Source organism: Dipodomys ordii, unplaced genomic scaffold (assembly GCF_000151885.1).
Source record: "Dipodomys ordii isolate 6190 unplaced genomic scaffold, Dord_2.0 Scaffold282, whole genome shotgun sequence".
NCBI lineage: Eukaryota > Metazoa > Chordata > Mammalia > Rodentia > Heteromyidae > Dipodomys > Dipodomys ordii.
In genome coordinates this window covers 50,584-76,067 of record NW_012267498.1, presented here as the reverse complement: position 1 = coordinate 76,067, position 25,484 = coordinate 50,584, and the positions used below count along the sequence as shown (strand labels likewise).

At 51.9% G+C, this 25,484-nt stretch overlaps 1 protein-coding gene across 1 annotated transcript in view; it reads left to right on the top strand.

The window, feature by feature from the left end:
• The window catches only part of LOC106001270 (zinc finger protein 775-like), a 28,411-nt gene extending 3,312 nt beyond the window's left edge, over positions 1-25,099 (top strand). The window contains exons 3-8 of the mRNA XM_013036372.1: positions 188-527; positions 6,323-6,525; positions 6,680-6,803; positions 6,909-7,068; positions 22,846-23,543; positions 23,593-25,099. Of these exons, the coding sequence (XP_012891826.1) occupies positions 188-527; positions 6,323-6,525; positions 6,680-6,803; positions 6,909-7,068; positions 22,846-23,543; positions 23,593-24,345 (2,278 nt within the window). The 3' untranslated portion in view covers positions 24,346-25,099. The remainder of the gene's footprint in view (positions 1-187; positions 528-6,322; positions 6,526-6,679; positions 6,804-6,908; positions 7,069-22,845; positions 23,544-23,592) is intronic.
• Positions 25,100-25,484: the final 385 nt, after the last annotated feature.

The window sequence follows — 25,484 nt, the reverse complement described above, 5'->3', positions numbered from 1 at the left end:
GCAGAGGACATGGTGTCAAGAAAGCCCAGCTCACATCTATTCTCTTTGAGGGAGATCTCATCTTCCATGGAAGGAAATTGATCTAACAAAGAGCAGTGCACTCGGGCGAGCGGCCCTTCGCCTGCGAGCAGTGCGGCCGCCGCTTCTCCCAGGGCAGCCACCTGGCGGCGCACCGGCGGGACCACGCGCCTGAGCGCCCCTTCGTGTGCCCCGACTGCGGCAAGGCCTTCCGCCACAAGCCCTACCTGGCCGCGCACCGGCGCATCCACACCGGCGAGCGGCCCTACGCCTGCCCCGACTGCGGCAAGGCCTTCAGCCAGAAGTCCAACCTGGTGTCGCACCGGCGCATCCACACCGGCGAGCGGCCCTACGCCTGCCCCGACTGCGACCGCAGCTTCAGCCAGAAGTCCAACCTCATCACCCACCGCAAGAGCCACATCCGCGACGGCGCCTTCTGCTGCGCCATCTGCGGCCAGACCTTCGACGACGAGGAGCGGCTCCTGGCCCACCAGAAGAAGCACGACGTCTGAGCGGACCGGCGGGCGCGGCCGGGCCTGCCCGCCGCGGGGGCTTCTGAGGGTCCCCACGATCGGCCCTGCGCCCCGGAAAAGTAGCAATAGCAGCTCTATGTACCCTTAGAGCCCTCGGCTAGAGGAGCCGCCAGCCGGAAGGGAGCCTCTCCGTCCTCTGGTGTTAACGCCTTAATGTCCCAGTCTTTACTAGGAGTTACTTCAGGTCACTTTTGGAAGTAGGTGGGTGGGGTAGAGTCCTTAGGAAATGAACGGTTGGGGAGGGAACCTGGACGGGCTGGGGACACGTGGGGGAAACCTGCTGCCCACAAAGGCCGCGGGGCCGGGGAGCCGGAGCCGCCCTTACCGCTCCCCCTCCTCGCTGCCGCCTTCCTAGGTGTCCCTGCAAAGAGACCCAGCTACTGATTGTGGTATGCAAGCCAGTGATCCCACGCGTGCTCCCGAAGCCCGATCCTCTCCTCCTTGGTCTGGTCTGGCTTTAGCTAAGGTCTGTCCCTGTGCTGAGCACTTCCCTGGCTGCTTTCCCCGAAGCCCCAGCCCCTCTGCGCTCCCTCCGGCTCGGTGTGTCTTTCGGCAGGGCCTGGGTGAGTTTCCATTCCATGGTTCAGTGGTTTGATGCCAGCTTCCAACCAACCAAGCTCTTGGGTTGACAGGTAGCGTCACCTCTTGAGCACCTGGTTCTATTGTAGGATGATTATAATTGTTAGAAATTCTCCCTTAATAATGATCGAATTCTGCTTTCCTGTGATTTCTACCCACTGGGCCTTGTTTTGTCTCTGGATCAGAACTGAACAACCACTCACCTTCCTTTTCAAACTAGAGAATAAAGATTTGGTTTTAGAAGTGGTGGCTTGGGAGTGCCCTTTGTTGAGGACTGTGGAGATGGAGGGGGGGAGTAGGTTGGGAGTGGGGTGTCCTGGATAGCAGCAGTATCTGTATAGACTTGCTCCAGCCCTTCCCTGGAAGGGACCGGCATATCCTGCAAGCAGGGCTAATTCTTTTTTTTTTGGCTGTGGGGTCTGAACTCTGGGCCTGGGTGCTGTCCCTCAGCTCTTCAGCTCAAGGCTAGCGTTCTACCACTTGTCACAGCGCCACTTCTGGCTTTTTCTGCTTATGTGGTGCTGAGGAATCGAACCCAGGGCCTCATGCATGCAAGACAAGCACTCTACCACTGAGCCACCTTCCCAGCCCAAGCAGGGCTAATTCTCAGGGTGGTGGGTGAAGGCTCCAGAGCTCTATGTTGCGTGGAATACTCATCTTGGAACCAGAGGCTTCGGTCCTTGTCATTCTGCCTTGAAGGGCAGATGAGGGCCGCCATGGCCTTCTTTACTACCACTTGAGAGCCATTTGGAGGGTCCTCGAGACTGCTAACAGCTGCAAAGGGAGTCTCAGGAGAGGAGGCAGTTCTGAGCTGCAAAGATGCCACTCACCTCTCATGCCACACACACTTGGCACGGCTCACAGGGTCAGGCCAGATTTAACCAGGTGCCAGAGGCCCAGAAGGGAAAGAAGGACCTTCAGGGCCTCCCTGGCCAGCTTGGAGAACCCTCACCCATGGTCTTCTTCCCTCCACTTGGGTTCATACAAATTAGAGTGCCTGTTTTTGTCAGGCATCAGTGGGCTTATTTTTTATTCTTATTTTTTGCCTATGTTAGTCATCTCTGCGTTGATCTCACACCCAGCACAGAGCACTGCATAAAAATAACCACAAGTTGTTTATGGATGGCACCTTGCAGGGCTCTGCACTACCTCACCTGATTTCTGTGTGGTAAGTGTTCTTACTCTTATTTTGAATAGGAAAACATTTATGAGTAACAGGTAATCACCAGAGGCTCAGCCCAGCCCAGCCTGTCCGGCTCCTCCACTCTTCATTCTTGCCTACCACTGTATGCTGTGCGCTCTCTCTCTCTCCCCCTCCCCCTCCCTTCCTTCTTTCTCTCTTTTTCCTTCTTGTGTATGGGGTAGGTTTTGTGTACTGATGATTTTGGTTCAGGTAGATAGTAAGCACCTGTGTGTGCTTGACATTGTGATGGAAACTGGAGGATGGATGTGTTATTAAATAATAAGACGCAGTCTCTACCCTTATCGCTGGCTGTATTAACAGCCTACAGTGTCAGAAAATAGACACACAAGAGACAAAGGAGACAAGGCAAGTGACATGCGCAGAAGGGTGTATAGCCACTGTACCCACAGTCAAGCAGGCATGGGGCGGCCCACTGGGTTTCTGTCCTATCCTGACACAAGATGTGCTGTTCCTCCTCTCCAGTAGGAGTCCATCTCACATTCTGTTTGTGATCATCGATCAGAGTGGTGGGTGATTTTTTTTGGGGGGGGGATCTGGTCGTGGGGCCTGAACTCTGGGCCTGGGTGCTGTCCCTCAGCTCTTCAGCTCAAGGCTAGCACTCTACCACTTGAGCCACAGCGCCACTTCCAGCTTTTTTCTTTTTGCTTATGTGGTGCTGAGGAATAGAACCCAGGGCCTCATGTACTACCACTGAGCCACCTTCCCAGCCCTGGTGGGGTGATTTAAGGAAGCTAGAAAGAATATAGTGTTTGTTCTTTTAACCCTGTTGATAAGGACTCACACCTTTGACATGGCTGACAGTTACAGTTAGTTGAAAGTCAAGGAGCACACAATCTCAGGAGATACAAGTAATAGAAAAGTACAAAATGGTGACTGATAGACTGCTTTCAGCCAGGTGCCGGTGGCTCACGCCTGTAATCCTAGCTCAGGAAGCTGAGATCTGAGGATCACGGTTCAAAGCCAGCCTGGGCAGGAAAGTCCACGAGACTTATTTCCAATAAAAACTACTAGCAAACCGGAAGTGATGCTGTGGCTCTAGCAGTAGAGTGCTCGCCTTGAGCTGAATAGTGCAGGGACAGCGCCCAAGCCCAGAGTTCAAGCCCCACAACCCACCAAAAGAAAAAGAAAAAAAGAAAAAAAAAGGACTGCTTTCTCTCTATGACCTAAATCTGGAGATGAATGTAAGTATAAAAAAAAATGAAGAGTGGGTGGGGCTCAGTGTGGGATGGATTCCAGCAGCTTCAAGGACTCCTATTGGCTTATAAGGTTATGGGATTACTTAATATCCGTGTAGGCAAAGGCAAATTGCCTGTTAGAGCCTGGGGCAGAGGACATGGTGTCAAGAAAGCCCAGCTCACATCTATTCTCTTTGAGGGAGATCTCATCTTCCATGGAAGGAAATTGATCTAACAAAGAGCAAGTAGATTTCTGAGAGGAAGGATGGGAAGGAGACAGTTCCTGAGGCATCTGGGTTAGCAGAGGGAGTGTAGGTATCTTGGCCCTAAGGAAAAAAAAATGTAGCCTGGCACTAGTGGCTTATGCCTGGGATCCTAGCCACTCAGGATGCTGAGATCTGAGGATCATGGTTCAAAGCCAGCCCGGCAGAAAAGTCCATGAGACTCTTATCTCCAATTAACCACTAGAAAACTGGAAGTGGCACTGTGGCTCAAGCAGTAGAGAGATCGCCTTGAGCTGAAGAGCGCAGGGACAGCGCCTAAACCCAGAAGGCCAGAGTTCAAGCCTCACGACTGACCAAAAAAAAAAAAAAAAAAAAGCAGAGATGGTCTGAAATTGCCACTGGTTCCTTCCTGAGATGTTCAAGTCCTCACTCAGTGGTTCATCCTGACGGACTTCAAGGGGGAAGATGCAGAGCTCTGCCAGCAGGTGCAGCACTTTTTTTTTTGTTTTGTTTTCTGGGCCTGGGCGTAGTCCCTCAGCTCCTTTTGCTAGCACTCTATCACTTGAGCTATAGCATCACTTACAGCTTTTTCTGTGATTAATTGGAGATAAGAATTTCATGGGCTTCCCTGCTTGGGCTGATTTTGTTTTTGCTGGTCATGGGGCCTGAACTCTGGGCCTGGGCACTGTCCCTCAGCTCTTCAGCTCAAGGCTAGCACTCTACTACTTGAACCACAGTGCCACTTCCAGCTTTTTCTGCATATATGGTGCTGAGGAATCGAACCAGGGCCTCATGCATGGAAGGCAAGAATTCTACCACTGAGCCACCATCCCAGCCCTCTGGGCTGACTTTGAACTGTGATCCTCACATCTTAGCCTCCTGACTAGCTAGGATTACAGGCATGAGCCACCGGCGCCCAGCTAGTTACCAAGTATTAATTTTGAGGGGCTGGGAGGGTGGCTCAGTGGTAGAGCGCTTGCCTTACATGCCTGAGGCCCTGGGTTCAATTCCTCAGCATCACATAAGCAAAAAGAAAAAAGCCGGAAGTGGCGCTGTGGCTCAAGTGGTAGAGGGCTAGCCTTGAGCTGAAGAGCTGAGGGACAGCACCCAGGCCCAGAGTTCAGGCTCCACGACCGGACCCCCCCAAAAAATTTTTTTTGAAAACATTGAACAATGTACACACACACACACACACACACACACATGTATTTTATTGTGAAAGTCCCTTAATTTCCTTTTCTCTCCTCTCAGGTCCTTTCTCTTTATTCAGTAAAAGAATTCTTGGAGGAATTACAAAAAAAAAGAATTCGTGGGAATTATCTTTTCAGGTCACTGTTTTTGTTGCTCTGTAAATTTTCAAACACACAGGTGCAACCTCCCTCTTTCTGTTTAATAACATGCTTTGCTCACCCCTGACTTTTCCAGTCATGGGGTTGTCAGCCCAGAGAAAGTCTTTCAGGCTATAGCGGAGGAAATAAAGGCAGACAGTGAAGTATGCAGCCCATGGCACACTTAGAATTGCAACGCTGGTTTCTGAAGCAAGAATGAATTCTGCAAGCTGTTGCAGAGCATTCTCCACGTACTAAATAACCACGTGAAGCTAGACACCAGTATCTGTGATCCTAGCTACTCAGGAGGCTGAGATCTGAGGATCATGGCTCAAAGCCAGCCTTGGCAAAGTCTGTGAGACTCTCAACTCCAATTAACTATTAAAAAGCTGGAAGTGGAGCTGTGGCTTAAGTGGTAGAGTGCCTACCTTGAGCAAAAAAGCTCAGGGACAGAGCCTAGGCCCCGAGTTCTAGGCCCAGGACTGACATAAACAGTGAAGAACCATACAAAGGAGACCATAAAGAGTTGAGGGCTAGTAATATGTAGCCTTTTTGGGGAGGGGTTGCTGGCACTGGGGGCTTGAACTCAGGCCATGATTTCACTGGCTTTTTTGCTTAAGCCTGGCATGCTCAGCTTTTGGTGGTTAATGAAGGTAATAGTCTCATCGATTTGTCTGCTTGGGTTGGCTTTGAATCCACATCCTCAAGTCTTAGCCTCCTGAGAGTAGCTAGGATGACAGGCAAGTGCCCCTGGTCCCCACACAAAGGCAGTTTCTAAGCAGCTCTGGAGAGAATCCTGCCAGTGCCAGCCCACCGGCTGTGACCCTTGAGGCAGAAGTGAGGAACTTCCTTCCTGTCAGGGGGTAGGAGAGAAAACCCCCTTTTCCGGAGGTCTCTGGGAAGCCAGCACTCTTGTCTTTCTGGATCAGGCTGCGCTGCTGGCGAGGATTTCTTGAATTCGCATTGAACGTAGACCAGGCAACTTAAACTCCTCAGCTAGAACCCATGGAGCGGAATGCCCTGGTTCCCAAGGTTTCTTCTAGAGAGGTTCAAAGACCTCTGTCACCAGCCCCTGCGTTGCGGCCAGCGGGGCTGGTGGGGAAAGGTGACGGGGAAGGACCACACCCAGGTAGGCGTGATCCCGAAAAAACGAACCGAGCGTGGAGAAACCCAGCGAAACACTGGGAGCAGTGGCGACTCGGTGGAGCCCGCGCTCCGGAGTCTCCGAGTCCCGACTATACAATTCCTGGTGTTCTGATAGCCGGGCTTGGCTTGGGAGGGGGTGCCGGTGGGGAGCAGTCGCAGACCCGGAGGATACCGGTCACCCTCGGAGGGCCAAAGAGAACGAGCAGTTTACAGCCACGGCAGTTTCCCACGGAAAGATAACAGTAACAAAGCGATTTGCAACCGCGAGGATTCCCAGTGCGGAGCGGTGCCCACGGTCGGCCAAGCTCCTGCACAGACGTGCGCGCGGAGGGCCGCTCCGGGCGGGCACCCGGTCGGGCCCCGGCCTCCCAGTACCCGCAGGGGCTGGCACGCGGGGGCGCGCTGCAGACTCGCAGAATCAACCACCCGGCCTGCACGCGCGCATCAGGCTCGGACGCTTCCGCGCTCACAGAGGCCTCGAGAGTCAGACCGAGGGTGGCCCGGAGGGCTCCCCGGGCGGCCACTACCGGCAGCCCGCATCCCAGCACCCGGACAGCCGGCAGCGCCCCGCTTTCACCGCGCCGGGACGCGAGCCCGCGCGGAGAGGTCACCCCCCCACTCCGGCTATTGGCTCGAGAGAACAAAGGAGCCGCCCCGCGGGCTTATCTGATTGGGCCAAGCGGGTCATCTGAGTCACGCAGCCAATCCGACGGCCCGGCGGCTCGGCGGACAGCCGGGCCTGCCAGCCAATCAGGCCCACGCGCCCGCCCCGCCTGCCCCGGGACTGGCCAGGGCGGGGAGCCCGGTGCCCGAGGCGCCCCTGGGGCGGCCGTTCCGTTAACCTTAGCTACAAAGTCAAAGGTATTTATTTATCCCCGCCCCCTCCCTCCTGGGCCCTGCGCGTTCGGGGAGGGGAGGGGAGGGGACGGGCGAGGATGGCCCGGTGCCCGGCGCCGCAGTCCCGCGCCGCCCCCCTGCTCCGGGCTGGAGCGAGAGACGGGCGGGTGCCCGAGCCCTGCGCGCCCCGGGCGAGCCCGGGCCCCAAACTTTCTCCGCCCACCACACCTGCAGCGGGAGCGACCCCGGCCGGGGGCGGGGGCGGGGGCAGGGGCGGCCGGGGCTGCGAGGCCAGGGAGGGAGGATGGGGGTCACCCGGAAGGGGAGGAGGGTCGCCCGCGCGCGGCCCCGTTACGCCACCCGGGGTCCGCCCGGCTTTGGGGGGCAGGGCCACCAGGGCTGGCTGCAGAGGGGTGTATAGTAGGTGGTCAATAAAGGTGTGATTTCATGAGCTGGGAGAAGGATGGGAGGTTAACCAGGAGAGGGAAGCGCCCCAAAGTTACTACAGTGTGTGTGGGGATGGGGACACTCCTCCAGGTCTTGATCGGGTGGATGAGGCCAGGCGGGGCTTCTTTCTCTGAAAAGGGGGTGGGAAGTAGAGGGGAGCCGGTGGAGCAAGGTGGAATCCAGACTGGGGTCCCCGAGGCTGAGTGTTCATGGCTCAGGTTTGGAGACCAGGGGCAATCCGGGTTCCACCCTCGACGTTCTTGAGTTCCTCACTCATGTACATCATGACCAGACTACATGGCTTTGCTTCCTTTCACTTCCAAGGTTCCGTGATTCCATGCTTCTAATGTGTTGTGGACTGACATTTTTTTATTCATCTTCCCTTTACAACCATGTTTGTAGTGGCTTGCTATGCCAGAGTCTGGTACCCGGGCAGGGACTTTTGAACAGTCCGCTGTCTCCAAAAAGGTGTTCTGGGCAAAGTGATCCCTGATCTGGTCTGAGAAAGGACAAGTTGGACAAGGCCCTTTCACGTTTTGTCCTGGGTTCTGAAACTTCATATTGCTTTGAGGTGCATGGGGGAGAGGTGGCCAGATTTTGAAAGGTCTTATCGAGACATTTTTTAGCCAAATCAGTGTGACGAGTATGTAAGAGAGTACTATGTCCAAGTTTCAACTTCAGAAAAATTGGTTTGGGTCTTTGGTGGCAGATGGATTGAAGAGGAAGATAAGCCATAAAATTGTTAGAATTATCTAAGTGAGAGATAAGACCTCAGCCCAGACAGGGCCTCTAAGGGATGTTGGCATTAAAGTCTTGCAGGTGGAGCTCCCTGGCTGTGATCTGCTTGCATGCTGGGTCAGGGAGGGGCGTGAAGGGTTAGAGATGCAGAGTGGGTGATGTGACGGCACAGTGAAGCCATCTGGAAGGATCCAGGCATGCCTGGTGGCTGGGGATGGGGAGAGGCTCTCCTGGTTGGGCTGGGATCACCTGGAGGTTAGAAATGGCCAGCTCTGCCAGCCAGGCTGTGGCTGAAGCTCTGCCCACCGGCATAGCTCCTTAGTGTTCTCCAAATTCCAAAGGAAAAGCTGGGGGTTAGGAAGGTTCAGTGATGGCTGGGGCTGCTGTGCAGCTGGTTTAGGTGTTCCCTTGTGCCGAATCTGCATTTCTGCAGCTCTGACGTTTTCATGAATTTAGCCGGTTTGGATACAGTTGAAGCTGGGTGTGTTTGTGTGTGCACTTGGTGTTTATATTGGTTTCCCATATGCTTTTGGTCATCTATTTAAAGTGGAACTAGCACTGCTACCAACCGAAAATCCTTTCCTAGGCACAGAAAATTGGTTCCTCCTGGGGCATTTGTTGTTAGTGACAGAGAAAAAGGAACAAGAGCAGTGACCCCTTCAGAGTCCACGGCTCACTTAACCGATCAGTTCAGCATGTACTGAGCAACTCTTGCACCTCAGATCCGGCCAGCCAAGGTCCCTGGCTTCCTGGAATTTACCTCCAGGAAGACATGGATGACCACCATCCATTACAGGAGTGCTAGCACACGTGGCTGTTGAGCATTTAAATGTGGCCAGATTGAGAAGCTGGATGTTAAATTAAATGTATTTGGACTTAAATGATTCTGGGGGTATAAAAGTCAAATTTCCGAAACTGAGGTTCTGATAGTTTATTTTTGTCTTGGCCACCAGTGCCTCCTCAGTAAGTCATGTATGTACCTTTTCTTAAAGAGATACAGTACTTGTAGGCTGTGAAGAGGGGTGTCAGGGCTGGGGTTAGGGCCCTGCTGGTAAACTAGGCTATCTTCAGTGTGAAGACTGGATGGGGGGGGGGGAGGAGGAGGGGAGGAGTTCATTTGCTTAGCACCTGTGTCCTGCTGGGGATGAGTTTGCAGGGAGCCGGATCCCTTGCTTCCTGAGTTTCTTTGTCTGCTAGACAACACTTCAGGAAGGGGGTGAGGAGGGACGATCCAAATGGCACAGCAGAGCCAGGGCAATAAGAGAGGCGCTTGGTGAGAGGCTCGGGTGGTGTGCAGGACCTGGAAGGGCTGTCCATGCGCGGAGGCTGTCCTGGGCCCGGCTCCCCCAGGGCGTGTCTGTAGGAAAATATTTCTATATCAGGAGGATGAGCAAAGAAAAGTAGCTGGCAGGTGAACAGACCAACAGTTTCTTATTCAGAATGAAAACCTGGGAAGGGTACCAAGTCTTCAGGTGGGCTGAAGGGAAAGTCTCCCCCATATCTAAGGTCCCCCTTTATCAGGCAGAAAAGTGAAGTCAGGTGGGCAGAGGTCAGGGGTGGTTCGTTTCACCTGGGGAAGTGCAGGATGGGAGCAGGGGAAGGGGCTCTATGTGCAAAGATGGAGATGAGGTGGGAGAGAATTTTTTTTTTTTTTTTTGCCAATACTGGGGCTTGAACTCAGGGCCTGGGCATTGTCCCTGAGCTTTTTGCTCAAGGCTAGTACTCTGGACTGGGAAGGTTGCTCAGTGGTAGAGTGCTTTCTTTGAATGCATGAGGCAAGCACTCTACCACTGAGTCACCTTCCCAGCCCAGCAATCTTATCTTGAGTCACAAGATAGGGGATTTGAATAGCATCTGTGTTCCCAGATCCATCGACACCCAATACGGCCCTTGGTCACAGGCTGGCTCTTTACAGGCACAGAGTATGTTAGGGGAGGGGAGCTGATTCAGCCAGGTTGGCAGCCAGGGCAGTTCTGGCATTTCTTCAGAATGTGGCCGTCAAGGGGGAGATGAGTGTTTCTAGTTCCAGCTATTTAACTTTTGAGTGTCTGCACTTCCGATCAGATCATCACACAGCTGGACGTGGATCCTGGAAGACAGGGCCTGTTCTCCATTTCTGTCCTCCTTACGTCTTAGCTCATCCCTGCCTTCCATGTACACTTCTCTTCCTACAGCCAGGCTGGGGGTGGGGGTGGGGGATGCTACAGCATCACTGCTCTGGGTAGGTTAGCAGGAATCAAAGCCTGCCTGTTACCTGAGGAGACTCTGGGTCTTAACAGCTGTTGGGAGCCAGGAAGGCAAACACGACTCTGGTGTTGTCTTGGGTTAGGTGTGTTGCAGATGCTGTCTTGGCCTCTGTCCTTGCTCCACGTTTGTGGCCCCAGGGCCCTTGGCCTGTGCTCCCATAGGCCTCAGACTGTGGACTTCAGAGGAGCTCGTCTCTGTGCCCCACCCCCCCTTGGTCCTAGGCCTGAACTCAGGGCCTAGGTGTGATCTTAGTTTTTTCTATGCTTGAACACTCTACCATAGGAGCCACAGCTCCACTTCTGGTTGTTTTTGGGGTGGTGGTGGAGGTGCTTAATTGAAGAGTCTCAGACTTTCCTGCCCTGGCAGGCTTTCAACAATGATCCTCAGATCTCAGCCTCCAGGGTAGCTAGGATATTGGCCTGAGCGGTTAGGGTAACACCCGGCAGGGAGAGTGAATGCTGGAGGCCACATAATTGGGCCTGGAGGAGAGAGGAGCCCCAGGGGGCAGTCGAGCCTCCCAGGTGGGCGGTACTTCCTCTTTCTGCTGCCCCCAGCAGGCTTCAGCTGCCCAGAAAACACAGTGGGAGGACCGGATGGATCCCCAGAGGGGAAGTAATTGAAAATCAAATCTACTTCACACCCTGCTGCTTTGGGAAGGTGAAGGTATTGAGAAAGAGAAAGGAGGTTTCTGAATAAGCATTAGAAGAATGTGATGACGTCTCGACAACCTGCTGAGATGGCCAGCCCAAAGGACCCTGTGCCGGTCACAGGCGGCAGGAACCCGGCAGGAACACGTTGCAGGCGTGCCTCGTAACCGGGCTGGTCCTCAAGGCACACGCAGCGCATCCTACACTCACCAGGCCGCCCTCTCCAAAGGAAAATTAACTCATAATTTTATGAGTGAGGCATTATCCCTAAGTCAGGGGTCCTCCCCTCCCGGGGATATCCCCCCCTTCCTCTATGTTGACATTTTAAATAGATGCTCCCTGGCTCTAGAACTGCAAAACTGGCTGGAGGCTTGTTTTAGCTTTTGAAATCATTTATGTGTCTGAGAAGCAGAGAGCCAGAACTTACCAAAAGGAGGTGTGTTTTTCTTCTGTGCCCAGAGAAAGTGATTTTTCTTTAGAGTGAGTAGGTTCTTGTAGTGGGAAGACCCCTCCTCAGGCAGGCAAGCCCACCTGAGTCGTCCGGAGTGACAGAGCCCACCGCAACAAAGCTGTTAACAAAGAAGCAACTTTATTGAGAAGGTTCCTACACTGACTAGTCAGGGCAGCAGCACAGGCTTGAGAGCTGACACTGCAACTGGGAGCGCCCCCATGCTTTGGTTTTTCAAGGCAAAATCCATGAGGTTGAGCCTCAGGTGACCAATGGGATGGTAACACACACAAAGGATTGTACAGTCATACCAGACCACACACAGGTAGCCAATGAGGTTACAGTTTGTAATGGCTGTTTAAACCAGCCTATCACCTTGGTTTGAAATAGCACACAAATTTAGTGGGTAAGGTGCTGTCTATCCTTTGGTGTGCAAAAGGCAGGGTTTACCATAAGCAAGTGGTGTCGCCAGTTGGAGCCAGATTACAGCCTGTCTGTTGTATGGGTCAGTCTTTAACTCAACAATCCAGGGTGGGTTAGGTTGTTAAGGGGAGGGGGACCAGATGCATTTTTTTTCATTTCGGGAACTAGGCCCATCGAGTCTGAAATCCCTAAAACAAAGGCAAAGCTCAAAAAGGAATCATACCAGCTTGGGCCCCATCTCGGGGTCCACCTCAGTTCTCACATGCCTGTCCCCCACTTCTAGCTCAGTGGGGGCAGAAGAGCCCTTTCCCCAAGCATCCTGGATGTGGCTTAGAGTCTGTTTGGGGCTAAGGGGACACAGGTGGGTGAGACCAGCTGCCACCTGTGGGAGAGGCAGTCCCCGCCATGGTGGTTCATCTCAGAGCCACAGCTCACAGCCACGCATGCCCGTTGGTGCCATGCACATTTAGGGCACAAATCACATGTTCTCTCTCTCCCCTGCTGTGCTGCGCTTGCACAGAACTGGTCAGGAATGTTCCAAAGAGGAGCAAGGATAGCGGGGATAAATGCTAGATGGACGAACTGGGCTGGACCGCTGGCATATTCCTCACAGAGGGGCTGGCCATGAGAGGCCCTAGAACTAAGGTGTAGCTAGCTTATGGATGGGGGCTCTGAAAGAAGGGCCACTGATTTAGGAAATGTGAGGGTAGGACTGCCTTCCAGATGTTTCTGTGGTGTGTGTGCATGCACGCGCGTGCACGCGTGCATATTGCTTGGGATTGGATTCAGGGCTTGCACATGCTTGTGCAGCACTTTACCACAGAGTTCCATTCACAACTCCTCCAGGTATTTTTTTTGGTGCTGGTACTGAGGACTTGAACTCAGTGTCTGGGCATGGTCCCTTAGTTGTTTTTTTCTGCTCAGCGCTGGGGCTCTACCACTTGTGCTCTACCACTGCCACTCTACTTGTGGCATTTTGGTGGTTAATTGGAGATAAGAGTCTTAGGGCCTTTCCAGCCCTGGCTTGCTTCAGACTGAGATCCTCAGATATCAGTCAACCTCCAGAGTAGCTAGGATTACAGGCATGAGCCACCAGTGCCTGGCTCAAGCTGTCTTTTAGCTGCTAGAGTGGAGTGCTAAGGCAGTTCTAGGGTCAGCCTGGCCCTCTGGGTGGGACAGTTGGTTGAACCCAGCTCTATGGTCTGGGAGTGTCTTCAGGGCCCTAGAGCTGGGCCGGGAGTCCAGGGGTTATTCAGCAGCTGTGCTGGCTCTGATGACACTCTGCAGGGAATTTTGGTATCTAGGCAAGTGCTACCTAGAGTGGAACGCTTTCACACCTGGTCACGCGCTCTTGGCCAGAGCCTAGCACCCGGCTGTAGCGGCCTAGTACCTGTGGGCAGCGTCCCAGCACCTGTGGGCAGCGCCCTCTGCTCTTGGTATAGGCCTGTATGGCCAAGCTGTAGAGTATCTCTGGGCCTTCTCCAAGGGCCTGGGTGGGAGGGCAGGCCCAGACAGCCCGCCCCTCCCCCTCCCCTGTGCCACTCAAGTTTCTGTTCCCCTCCCCTCCTCCCAGGGGAGTTGCTCCATGGACCCCATTTCCACCGGGAAAGCCACTGGCCCTCCCAGGAGAATCTCCCAAGACTGGGACAAAAGTCAGGCTGTAACTGGGTAAAAGGTAAACGTTAGCAACAAACTCCAGAGGGAGCTTTTTGAGTGGAAAGGTGAGGACTGTGATGGGTGGAAATGGGAGCGCTTGTGGATGGAAAGGGGAGCACTGGTGGGTGAAAGGGGAGCACCATGATGGGAAGAAACAGGAGCACTGATGGGTTAAGGGGAGCACTGATAGATTTAAGGGGAGCATCATTGATAGATAGAAAGGAGAACCATGATGGATGGAACGCAGGCTGGGCTGAGTCACTTTGAAACTGGAAGCCACAGTTTGGTACAGACATTAAGGTGATTACCATAAAGCCTAGAATATGTGCTACATGTACTAGCGAATAGTTTGGCCCAAGGACCTTTCTTTTACCCAGATAAGCCCCATTAGGATCCTACTAGGGCATGAGGAGGCTCTGGTTGCTGGGGACTTGGTCCTCCCACAGTGCTGTCCTGCACAGCTTGTGATTTTAGGGAAGAGTCAGAAACTGACCTAGGTGGCAGCGGGGCTAGCCTCAGCCGCGCTCCTCCCCTCAGGCAGCCTGCTTGCTCAGCCACATTTGTCAGATAATTGAGAACTCACTTCTTTTAATTCATATGTTTTTAATTAATTAATTAATTAATTAATTAATGTTTTTGTCAGTCGTGGTGCTTGAAATCAGGGCTTGGACACTGTCCCTGAGCCTCTCTGTGCTCAAGGCTAGCACTCTACTATTTGAGCCATAGCGCCACTTCCAGCTTTTTTCTGTGTTGTGGTGCTAAGGAATCGAACCCAGGGCTTCATGCATGCTAGGCAAGCACTCTACCACTGAGCCACATTCCCAGTCCATGTTAACCTTTTTAAGTGTCAGTTTGGTGGCACTGTGCACATTGACACTGCTGTGTGTTCATCACTGTCAACTACTTGCAGATCATTTTCATCATCCCAGGAACTTAGTACCCAAGCAATCTTTTTTTCTTTCTCTTTTTTTTGTGGGTCTCAGGGCTTGAAATCTGGGCGTGGGCCCTGTTCCTGTGCTCTTCAGTTCAAGGCAAGCACTTTACCGCTTGAGCCACAGTGCCACTTCTGAGTACCCAAGCAGTCTTAATGTAACAGTTATTTTTTTTAATTTAATTTAATTTTATTTGTGTGTAACAGTTATTTTATCTGAGCCACTTAAAATGCTCTTTTTCTTTTGGCAGTCTTGGCATTTGAACTCCGGGCTTGTGCTCACTAGGCAATTGCTCTGTTGCTGAGCCACACACACACACACACAAAACGTTAGCCCTTTTTTGTAGTGGTTATTTATTTATTTATTTATTTTGGTTTGTTTTTTTTTGGGGTCCGGTTATGGGGCCTGAACTCTGGGCCTGAGCGCTGTCCCTCAGCTCTTCAGCTCAAGGCTAGCGCTCTACCACTTGAGCCACAGCGCCACTTCCGGCTTTTTTCTTTTTGCTTATATGGTGCTGAGGAATTGAACCCAGGGCCTCAGGCATGCAAGGCAAGCGCTCTACCACTGAGCTACCTTCCCAGCCCTGTAGTGGTTATTTTTGAGAGTAGGGTCTTGCTTTCTGCCTGGGTGGGCAGCTGGTTGCTAGGATGACAGGGTTGACATGCAGCTCTGTGTGTGTGTGTGTGTGTGTGTGTGTGTGTGTGTGTGTTGAGTTTTAAACTCAGGGCCTGAGTGCTACTCCTTAGCCTTTTTTGCTCAAGGCTGGTTCTCTACCACTTGAACCACAGCTCTACTTTGAACTTTTTGGTAAAGATGAGAATCTCATGGACTTCCTGCCTCGACTGACTTCATACCATGATCCTCAGCCTCCTGAGTAGCTAGGAGGTGGCAGCCTTTGTTGATATGGAGTCTTAAGGACTTTTCAACCTGGGCTACCTGGAACCTCAGTCTTCTGAATCTCAGCCTCCCACATAGCTAGGATGACAGGTGTGTACCCAGCTGCGGGGAGGCAGGTCTCATGACACAATCCTTCTATCTCAGCATCCTGTAGTCATGAGACCCTGGCTGGCTAAAATATTCTCTTTTATTCTGAGGGAGGAGTTTCCTTTTCTTACCTAGGTCCCTTCTGAGCCCTAAGGGCATATGCACTGCGTTTCTCAGGTGTAGGGCTTGCTGGGACCTATGCTGGTTTTCTATTCCCTGGATGCCTTTCGGCAGGTGAATGGGAGAAAGCTCTGACCCTGTATCCTGAAGCTGCCAGCCACCTACTGCAGGTCAGCGCTGAGTTTAACCTGGCAAGGCATAGACTCGGGAGCATGAACAGATACCATGTCACTCAGGGACAGCTGTCCCTTCTTGTGTGAGTGTATCTTGGATTCACAAACAAGTGTCAATTTGGACCCCTAGTGCCAGACACATCCCTTGGCCAACGTTTCATTTCAGCTGAGAAAACAGCCCTAAAATCAATGCAACTCATTATGCATGGGTTTTCAGTCCCTGCCAATGCATGATTTAAATAGCTACTTTTGTTTTCAAATTATGACTCTTAAACCGAAATGATTTCTCATGACCAAGCATAGAGCAAGCATTCTGGAGTTTTTTTTGTTTTTTGTTTTATTTGCCAGTCCTGGGACTTGAACTCTGGGCCTGAGCGCTATCTTTGAGCTTTTGGGCTCAAGGCTACCTCTCTACTAGAGCCACAACTCTACTTCTAGGTTGTGTGTGTGTGTGTGTGTGTGTGTGTGTGTGTGTGTGATTAATTGGAGATAAGAGTCTCACAGACTTTTCTGCCCATGCTGGCTTTGAACCATGATCCTCAGATCTCAGCCTCCTGAGTTGCTAGAATTACAGGCATGAGCCATTAATGTCTGGCAAAGGTTTTTCTTTTTTTGGCGGGGGAGGGGGGATTGGAGGGCTTGTTAAATGTATGTATGTATGTATTTATTTGGTGTTTTCTTTTTTGGTACTGAGGACATTTTACTTGCTAAGCAAGCACTTTGCCACTGAGCTCTATCCCAGCCCCTGGAGTTGTTTTGTCAGGAAAGAAACCAGCTTCTGGCAAGTGTCCCGACCCGCAGGACTTCAACAAGGGCAGTGAACCTAAGCGAGAAGGAATGAAGGGACAAGAGACACGAAGAAAGACAGCAAGACAAGGATTCTGATCAAGGTGCCAATTTTTCTTTTTCACACAGGGGTATTTATATGCTTAGAATAAGGAAGCTTTTTCATTGGCCGTAGCAGCTGCAGGATGTTTGCCTAGGGCAGTGTGAAAAGGTGGTTGTTAGCAGCTACCTGGTGTTTGTTTGGGGCAGGATGAAAAGACCTGATTCTGTAAACAGCCTCCAGATGTTCCAGTGAGATAGTCAAGCCTATCATGCAGAGAGACTCCCTTTAGGGCTCCCGACAGGCAAGCTTTTCCCATGACCCCTTGTACCATGATGGTCCCTTGGGCCATGGAAGGGAGCAGGACCCTTTGATCCTAGGGCTTTTCTTTAGATTTTTAAAAAGTTTTGAAGATGTTAAGATTGTCATGTTTGAGTATTCTCATCTATATAAATTCAACACACATAAAGTAGAGATGTCTTTGACCTCTTCATTCACTCTGACCAGTTTATATGACATCAGGGGGTGACCAGCATCTTGGGGCTGGTAGCCATTGTCCTAGATCATGTAAGTACACATGTATACAAAGACATTGTTTATTTTATTTTTTGTGTGCTGATTCTGGAGCTTGAACTCAGGATTTGGACGCTGTCTCTTAGCTTTTTTGCTCAAGGATTGTGCTCTACCACAGGAGCCACAGATTAACTTCTAGCTTTTTGATGGCTAATTGGAGATAAGAGTCTCAAGGAAACTGGGTGCCGGTGCCTAATGCTTGTAATCCTAACTACTCACGAGACTGAGATCTGAGGATTGCAGTTTGAAGTCAGCCCAAGCAGGAAAGTCCATGAGAGTCTTATCTCCGATTAACTAACAGAAAACTGCAAGTGGTGCTGTGGCTCAAAATGGTAGAGCTCGAGCCTTGAGAAAAAGCTCAGAGACACAGCATCCAGGCGCTGAGTCCTGAGTTCAAGCTCCATAACTAACACCAACAACAAAGAGTCTCACAGACTTCCTGCCTCAGCTGGCTTTGAACCACAATCCTCAGATCTCAGTCTCCTGAATAATTAGGATTACAGACTTGAGCCATTGATGCCTGGTTCAGTTTTTTGTTTTTGTTGGTTGTGGGGCTTGAACTCGGCCTGGGCGCTGACCCTGAGCTCTTCAGCTCAAGGCTAGTGCTCTACCACTTGAATCACAGTGCCACTTCCGGCCTTTTCTGCTTATATGGTGCTGAGGAATTGAACCCAGAGCCTCATGTATGGGAGGCAAGCACTCTACCACTGAGCCACCTTCCCAGCCCCTCAGTTTTATTTTTCACAAACTGGATCAAGTTATTTATATAATTTTTTAACATGTTTTGGGAATCTTTTCATGGTAAATATACACACACACACACACACACATATATATGTATATATATTCAATCTTTTTAATTGTTATGGTCTTTTTTATATTATGCATTAAAAAACAAAAACAACTCTTGTTGCCAGGTGCCAGTAGCTCACACCTGTAATTCTAGCTACTCAGGAAGCTGATCTGAGGGTTTTGGTTCAAAGACAGCCCAAGGGTAGGAACTCCTATTTCAAAGTCACTACCCAAAAGCCAGAAATGGAGCTGTAGTGCAAGGTGGTAGAGCACTAGCCTTGAGCACAAAAGCTTAGGGATAGTGCCCAAGCCCTGAATTCAAGCCCCAGGACTGGTGGTAAACAAATAAATACTTTAGAAAACTATTGTGAATAAATATTAAAGGACTTTTCCCTATTCTTTGCTAATTTACAGTTAGCATTTGAGTGTGTATTCTTGGGCATTCCTCTTTGCACATGCATGTATTTCTTAGGTTTAATATCTAGAGCAAAGTTGCTAGGTGGAAAGGATAATTTCAATTAGCACAGAAGCTTGGGATATGTGCTTGCTCAAATCCATACATCTATGTATACAATGAGGCAGAAGTATTACCCGCCTTTTCCATTTTTGCTGGTGCAATGGGTGCAAAGATGCTGCACTCTTGTGTTTTGCTGCTGATTGGGGAGGTGAAAACTCTGCATCAGAGCTGCAGAATCCTTCTGTTCTGGATATTAGTCATTGGTTGATTATAGGTCAGCAAATAATTTTCCCAAGCTAGTGCTGGCCATGATGTGGTTGCTAGTCACATATGACCGTGAACTTTAAGTGTATATTTCAATTAGCTTCCATTTAAAAAACAATTCCTAAGTTGCACTAGTCACATTTCAAGTATCTGGTTACCACGTTGTACAAGGTACCATGTTAGAGTGGGCAAAACATTTCCAGTGCTGCAGAACATTCCATTGGAAAGTGCTGCTCCAAACTGGTTTAGTTTCATTTCTGGTTTAGTTATAATTATTGTGTTTGTCTCTGTGTGTGTGTGTGTGTGCTGGTACTCGGGCACGAACTCATGGCCTCACCTTCTTACTTGGCTTTACCACTTTGAGCCACAGCTCCATTTCTGGTCTTCTGGTGGCTAATTGGAGATGAGTCTCATGCTCTTCTTGCCTGGGCTGGCTTCGAACTATGATCCTCAGATCTCAGCCGCCTAAGAATCTAGGATTACAGGTATGAGCTACCAGTGCCTTTCTTATGTCTTTTATATTTTGGTCTTTATGGTTTGTATTTAAAAAGGCTTTTTTGGGGTGTGGCAGTACTGGGGCTTCGCACTTCCTAGGCAGGTACTATAACACTAAGCTGGGCCTCATGAGTATTCTTCTTTTGCTCCTAACTCTAATTGTCTTCTGATCTCTCACATTTGGTTGTAATGTTTACTATAATTTCTAGTATATACCTTTTGCCAACTCTAGAAAGTTTGCTTATACTTCTGGTTTGCTAATTCCTTCCTTTATCCCTTCCTCCTCCTTTTTCTCACAAAAGAATGTTTGACTTTTATCATATGGCTTTTTCACACCTGTTGAGAATGGTATGAGGCTTTCCATTTATTGACTGATTCCAGTGTTGAGGATGGAAGGAGCAGGTGCATGCTAGGAAGTGTTCTACCACTGGGCAGTGTCCCTGGCCAGTGTTTTCCTTTTAATAAAGTTATATCATGAATCTTATAAAGCCAGTTTTGCTTTACCAGGGAAAATGCCAGCAAGGTCCTGGTAAGCTATTATTAATAAATGCTGAACTTGATTTGCTGAGATTTGAGTCTACTCACCGAACAATAAGGCTGTAATTTCTTGCCTGACCCTGTTATGTTTTGTTTCAACACTAGAGCTATACTGGATTTAATAGACTTGCCTCTCTGCTTTCCTTTCCTCTGGTTACTGTAATAATTTCATTGCTAGACATAGTCCTCCCCTTGAATTTTTGGTAAAACCTATTGATGCAGTCAGCATATGACCCTATTTTGGGGTTAAACTTTGGCTTCCTCAACTGTTCATATTCTCAGACTTTCTACCTACTCTTGAGTCAATTTTGATTCATATTATCTTACAAGATCATCTATCTTGTGTATTCAAATTTGTTGATGTGAAATCTGGACATAATTTGTAGATTTTTTTAAAAAATTCTTTTGTAGGGCTAGGAATGTGGCTCAGTGGTAGAATGCTTGCCTAGCGTGCATGAAGCTCTGGGTTCGATTCCTCAGCACCATATACACAGAAAAAAAAAAAGCCGGAATGGCACTGTGGCTCCAGTGGTAGAGTCCTAGCCTTTAGCAAAAGAAGCTCAGGGACAGGCTCTGAATTCAAGCAAAAAAAAAATTCTTTTGCAATCCTTATTTTTATCTGTAATCTTTATTTTTTTTTCCTTTTTGGGGTTAATTTTTGTGTTGGTACTGGGGCTGAATTTGGGGCCCGGATAATCTTTTTTTTGGTCAAGGCTAACACGCTATTACTTGAGCCACAGCTCTACTTCTAGCTTTTTAGTGGTTAGAGATAGGAGTCTCATAAACTTTCTTGCTTGGGCTAGCTTTCACCTGGAATCCTCAGATCTCAACCTTCTGAGTAGCTGCGATTACAGGCGTCAGCCACTGGCACCTGGCTGGGTTTATTTTATTGCCTTTGCAATGCTGATGTCTGTGGCTTAGAGGTATTTCTCTTCTTTGTCCACAAGTGTTTTATTCCACTCACTTTTTCTTGTGTGTGAACTCTTATTGAAATAAGACCCAGGGCTCCCTAAAATCTTCCAAAGTGAAGAAGCACAAGACTCTGTGATTGGCACCCACATCAAGAAAGAACACTGCCCACCCTTCAGAACCCAGGCCTCCTTAATGTCTCCACCTCCCTAGCTGCTAACTCAGATTATTTTTGCCAGCTTGATGTGCATATAAATGGAATTATATAGCACATATTCTTCAGTGAGCAGGTAACTTTCATTTTGGTTTTTGCATCTCTGAGAACTTCCGGAGACCTGTGGACCAGGGATGTGCGGTGTGAGCTAGGGTAGTGCAGGTTGCCCTGTGAGAAAGGACTTGCGTGGAATTTGAGGACAAGGCAACACCTGTTTCTTGTGCTGAGGCCTTTTTGGCTAATCTCATCCTTGGTTTTATTAATGAATGGTGAAGCTGCCAAACAGATGTGTTCCCACACGGTGGCTCCTGTCGTGGAGCAGTTGTAGACCTAGACCAAACTCCAGGAATTCCACGAGTCAGATCTGGCCATCACCGCCACATGCCATAGAAAGAGACATGGTGATGGTAGGGAAAGGATGTTTATTATATGGCATGGGCAGCCATGGGAAGACACATTTTAGCCCACCTTCATTTTCAGGAGTCAGCCATGAGCTATAGGTTTACATAGACAAAGGGGGGCAGGGCGTGAGGTACGCGGTTAAACAGACCCAATCATGAGCACGTGTGGGGTGGCATCAGAGGTGGTTGCACAGTCCATCGTTTCAGGGTTGGTCTGGTCGGACCTTCTTACAATGAACTGTTGATACCTGGTGTCATGGTATCACGTCCACGTTTGCTTTGTGGATTTCAAGATGGCTTCAATTTGCCTGCAAAAAAGAATGGCTCAGGGCAAAGGACAAAGACGCAGGGATGACAAGCTGCTCGCCTACTTTTAATTCATGGGCTTAAGAAAGTAGTAGTGTTTTTTCCAGCAGTTTTTGAGCACCTGTTTCAGTATGTTTAGTGGTTCTTTTTCCTCCCTTTGATTTATTCCCTTTTGTCACTGTATTTGATTTCTGCACCCTTTGTCTTGTATATGAGTCTATCTGTTTTGGGGAGGGGAGGGAAAGCACAGAAATGGTGGAACAAAGGATGAACTGATTCAGCAGTGATACTACACGGGTCGGGAGAGGAAAAACTGGGAAATAACAAGGGAATGGGTGACACTGTTCAAAAGGAAATGTACTCATTACCTGACTTACATAACTGTAACCCCTCTGTACATCACCTTTACAATAATTTTTTTTTTTTGTCAGTAGTGGGACTTGAACTCTGGGCCTGGGTGCTCTCCCTCAGCTCTTCTGCTTAAGGCTAGTACCCTACCACTTGAGTCACAGTGCCACTTCCGGTTTTCTGGTGTTTTATTGGAGATGAGTTTCACGGACATTTCTGCCTGGGCTGGCTTTGAGCCTTGATCCTCAGATTTCACCCTCCTGAGTAGCTAGGATTACAGGTTTGAGCCACCAGTGCCCAGCTACAACAAATTTTTTTTAAAAAAGGAAAGTGTCCAATTTGGCTGGATCACGCCTGTAATCCTAGCTACTCAGGCGGCTGAGATCTGAGAATCATGGATCAAAGCCAGCCCTTGCAGTGAAGTCCTGGAGACTCTTACCTCCAATTAATGGCCAAAATGTTGGAAGTGGAGCTGTGGCTTAAGTGGTAGAGCATCAGTCTTGAGTGAAAAGCTAAGGAACAGTGCCCAGGCTTTGAGTTCAAGTTCCAGTACTGGCCCACACAAACAAAACAAAAAAGGAAAGAAGAAAATTGGCCAACCTTTTTCCATGGGTCAGGAGACTTCACTCGGTGGTTTCTCTAAAAATTAGCACATCCTAGGCCTGGGTAAGAGAAGTCAGGTGGCTGAGCTGGAGGGACTGGACTCCATTTCCCTGGCCTCACAAACATCCCCGTATCTTACTTTTCCTGAATTGCATTCCCCCCCCCCCGCATCCTGTCCCTAGTCACATCCTTTCTGCTGTTCCCCATCTCCTCCCCAGATCCTTCCCTCCATATAAATCTCTCTGCCTTCATTCTTTGCAGCTCTTCGCTGCCCTTCCGGGTGCGGCTCTTTCCCTCCACCCCGCCGCTCAGCCAGTGACCTCTCCGGTCCTCTTACTTTGCCTCTGGCAGGAGATGAGCCGGTGATGATCAAGCAGGAGAAGCCGGAGAGGCTGCTGCAGACGCCGGCCCCGCAGGCCGGGCTTGCGGAGAAGGACAAGGAGAACATTTTCCAGCAGCACCAGGGCCTCCGGCCATGCCAGGGCATGGGGCGGCCTGGAGCTCTGCGGACCCCGGAGACTGGGGGGCCGCGGTGGGCCGCGCCTGAGCAGCAGCACGCCCGGCTGGCAGGCCGAGCCCCGCCCCTGAGCCCCGCGCTGGCTGCCGGCGAGGGTCACTTCGTGTGCGTGGACTGCGGGAAGAGGTTCAGCTGGTGGTCGTCCCTGAAGATCCACCAGCGCACCCACACCGGGGAGAAGCCCTACCTCTGCGGCAAGTGCGGCAAGCGCTTCAGCCAGAAGCCCAACCTGGCGCGCCACCAGCGGCACCACACGGGCGAGCGGCCCTTCTGCTGCCCGGAGTGCGCACGGCGCTTCAGCCAGAAGCAGCACCTGCTCAAGCACCAGAAGACCCACGCCCGGCCCGCCACCCACCCGTGTCCCGAGTGCCAGCGCTGCTTCCGCCACCAGGTGGGCCTCCGCATCCACCAGCGCGCGCACGCCCGCGGGGGCCCCGCGGGGGCCCCCCGACTGGGCCTGGCTGGGGCTCTGCCAGGACCTGTGGGGGCAGCCGGGGGCCCGGGGCGCGGCGCAGGGCCGCCCCGGGGCGGCGGGCGAGCAGCGCCAGTTCATCTGCACCGAGTGCGGCAAGAGCTTCTCGTGGTGGTCGTCACTGAGCATCCACCGGCGCAGCCACACCGGCGAGCGGCCCTACGCCTGCCCCGAGTGCGGCCGCCGCTTCAGCCAGAAGCCCAACCTCACGCGCCACCTGCGCAACCACACCGGCGAGCGGCCGCACCTGTGCGCCGCCTGCGGCCGCGGCTTCCGCCAGAAGCAGCACCTGCTCAAGCACCAGCGCACGCACCTGCCCGGGGCCCGTCCGCGCGCGCACGCCGGCGCCAGGCCGCCGGCCCCCGGGCCCGAGGCGCCCCGAGACTCGGCCACCCCGCCCCGCGGTCCCCAGCGGCCCCCCGGGGCGGCGGGAGGCCTGTGGAGCCCGGGCCGCGACGGCCTGGCGGGGCCCGGCGAGCAGCGCCAGTTCATCTGCACCGAGTGCGGCAAGAGCTTCTCGTGGTGGTCGGCGCTCACCATCCACCGGCGCATCCACACCGGCGAGCGGCCCTACGCCTGCCCCGACTGCGGCCGCCGCTTCAGCCAGAAGCCCAACCTCACCCGGCACCGGCGCAACCACACCGGCGAGCGGCCGTACCTGTGCGCCGCCTGCGGCCGCGGCTTCCGCCAGAAGCAGCACCTGCTCAAGCACCAGCGCGTGCACCGCGTGGCGGCCGCGCCCCGGCCCCGCCCGGCCGAGGAGGCGCCGTAGTGCGCATGCGCGTCCTGCCTGGTTGCCCACAGGAGGTGTGCCTGCGCATGCGGGTCCTGCCTGACTGACCACGGGGATGCGCGTGCGCGTGCGTGGTGCGTAGGGGGGACCGAGGATGGCCTGAAACGTTGGCTCTCGGCACGCCTTGAGCGAGCCCCTATCAAAAGGGTCAAAGTTCCAGAAGCATCGCGGGTGGCATCTGGGGTGGGCGCTGAGGAAGAAGGTTAGATCAGCACTGGATGCGTCTGTACACCTCAGGAGATCCTCACATTTCAGGTGCGGAGTGAAGGGCTGTTGGGGGGCCTCGGAGAGGCTCCTGGTGTGGAATAAGCCAGCTGCGGCATCGGCCTGCCACACCGGGCTGCAGGGTGGCCCGGGCGTCCCCATGGTGGTGACAGACGGTTCCGTGGGCAGAGCAGGGCGGCCTCCAGGGAAGGACAGCACGTCCCCAGCACCACGGACAGTGCCAGCGCTAACCGGCCACCAGCAACCACTTCTGGAAGGGCTGCCCGGTTTGCTGGTCCGTGTCCAATCCCGAGCGCACTGCTGCCCAGGGTGCGGGGTACGATGGGGCAGGGCCTAGAACGGGCCTGGGTGTAATGGTTCCGGGGTGCAGACTGGTGGTCTCAGTGGAAGTGTGTCTGCTCTGGGAGGTGGCTGGGCAGGACAAAGCGGTCGCCACTGCTTTTGCTGGCCTCAAGGGAGTGGGTGGCTGTGGCTGACTTGGATCTTTACCCATCCTGGTATTGTGAAAGAAAAATGAAGGACTGAATATTCCACGTGGTGTCACAGTGTCCTTTCTGAGCCACCATTGCTGAAACCTGGTGTGTGTGTGTGTGTGTGTGTACCCTCAAGGGATGTATCCACGCCAGACTAGGGCAGGGAGCCTTTGCCATGCACACAGCAATTCCTCACCCCCACTTCCTTGGCGTGGATGGTCTTTTGCTCTCCTCCCCTTCAAGTCTCTTCCCCAGTTTGTGCCAGGAGCCTTTTTCCCTCCCAGAGATCGCTGCTCACCCTTCCACAGCAGGGTTCACTGAGGTCCTACTCCTGGTGCTGCCTGAGCCTGAGATGGAAACTTCCCAGAGGGGAGGGAGTTACAGAGGATGAGGGTGGGGATTGAGCCTGGGTTGGGTAGC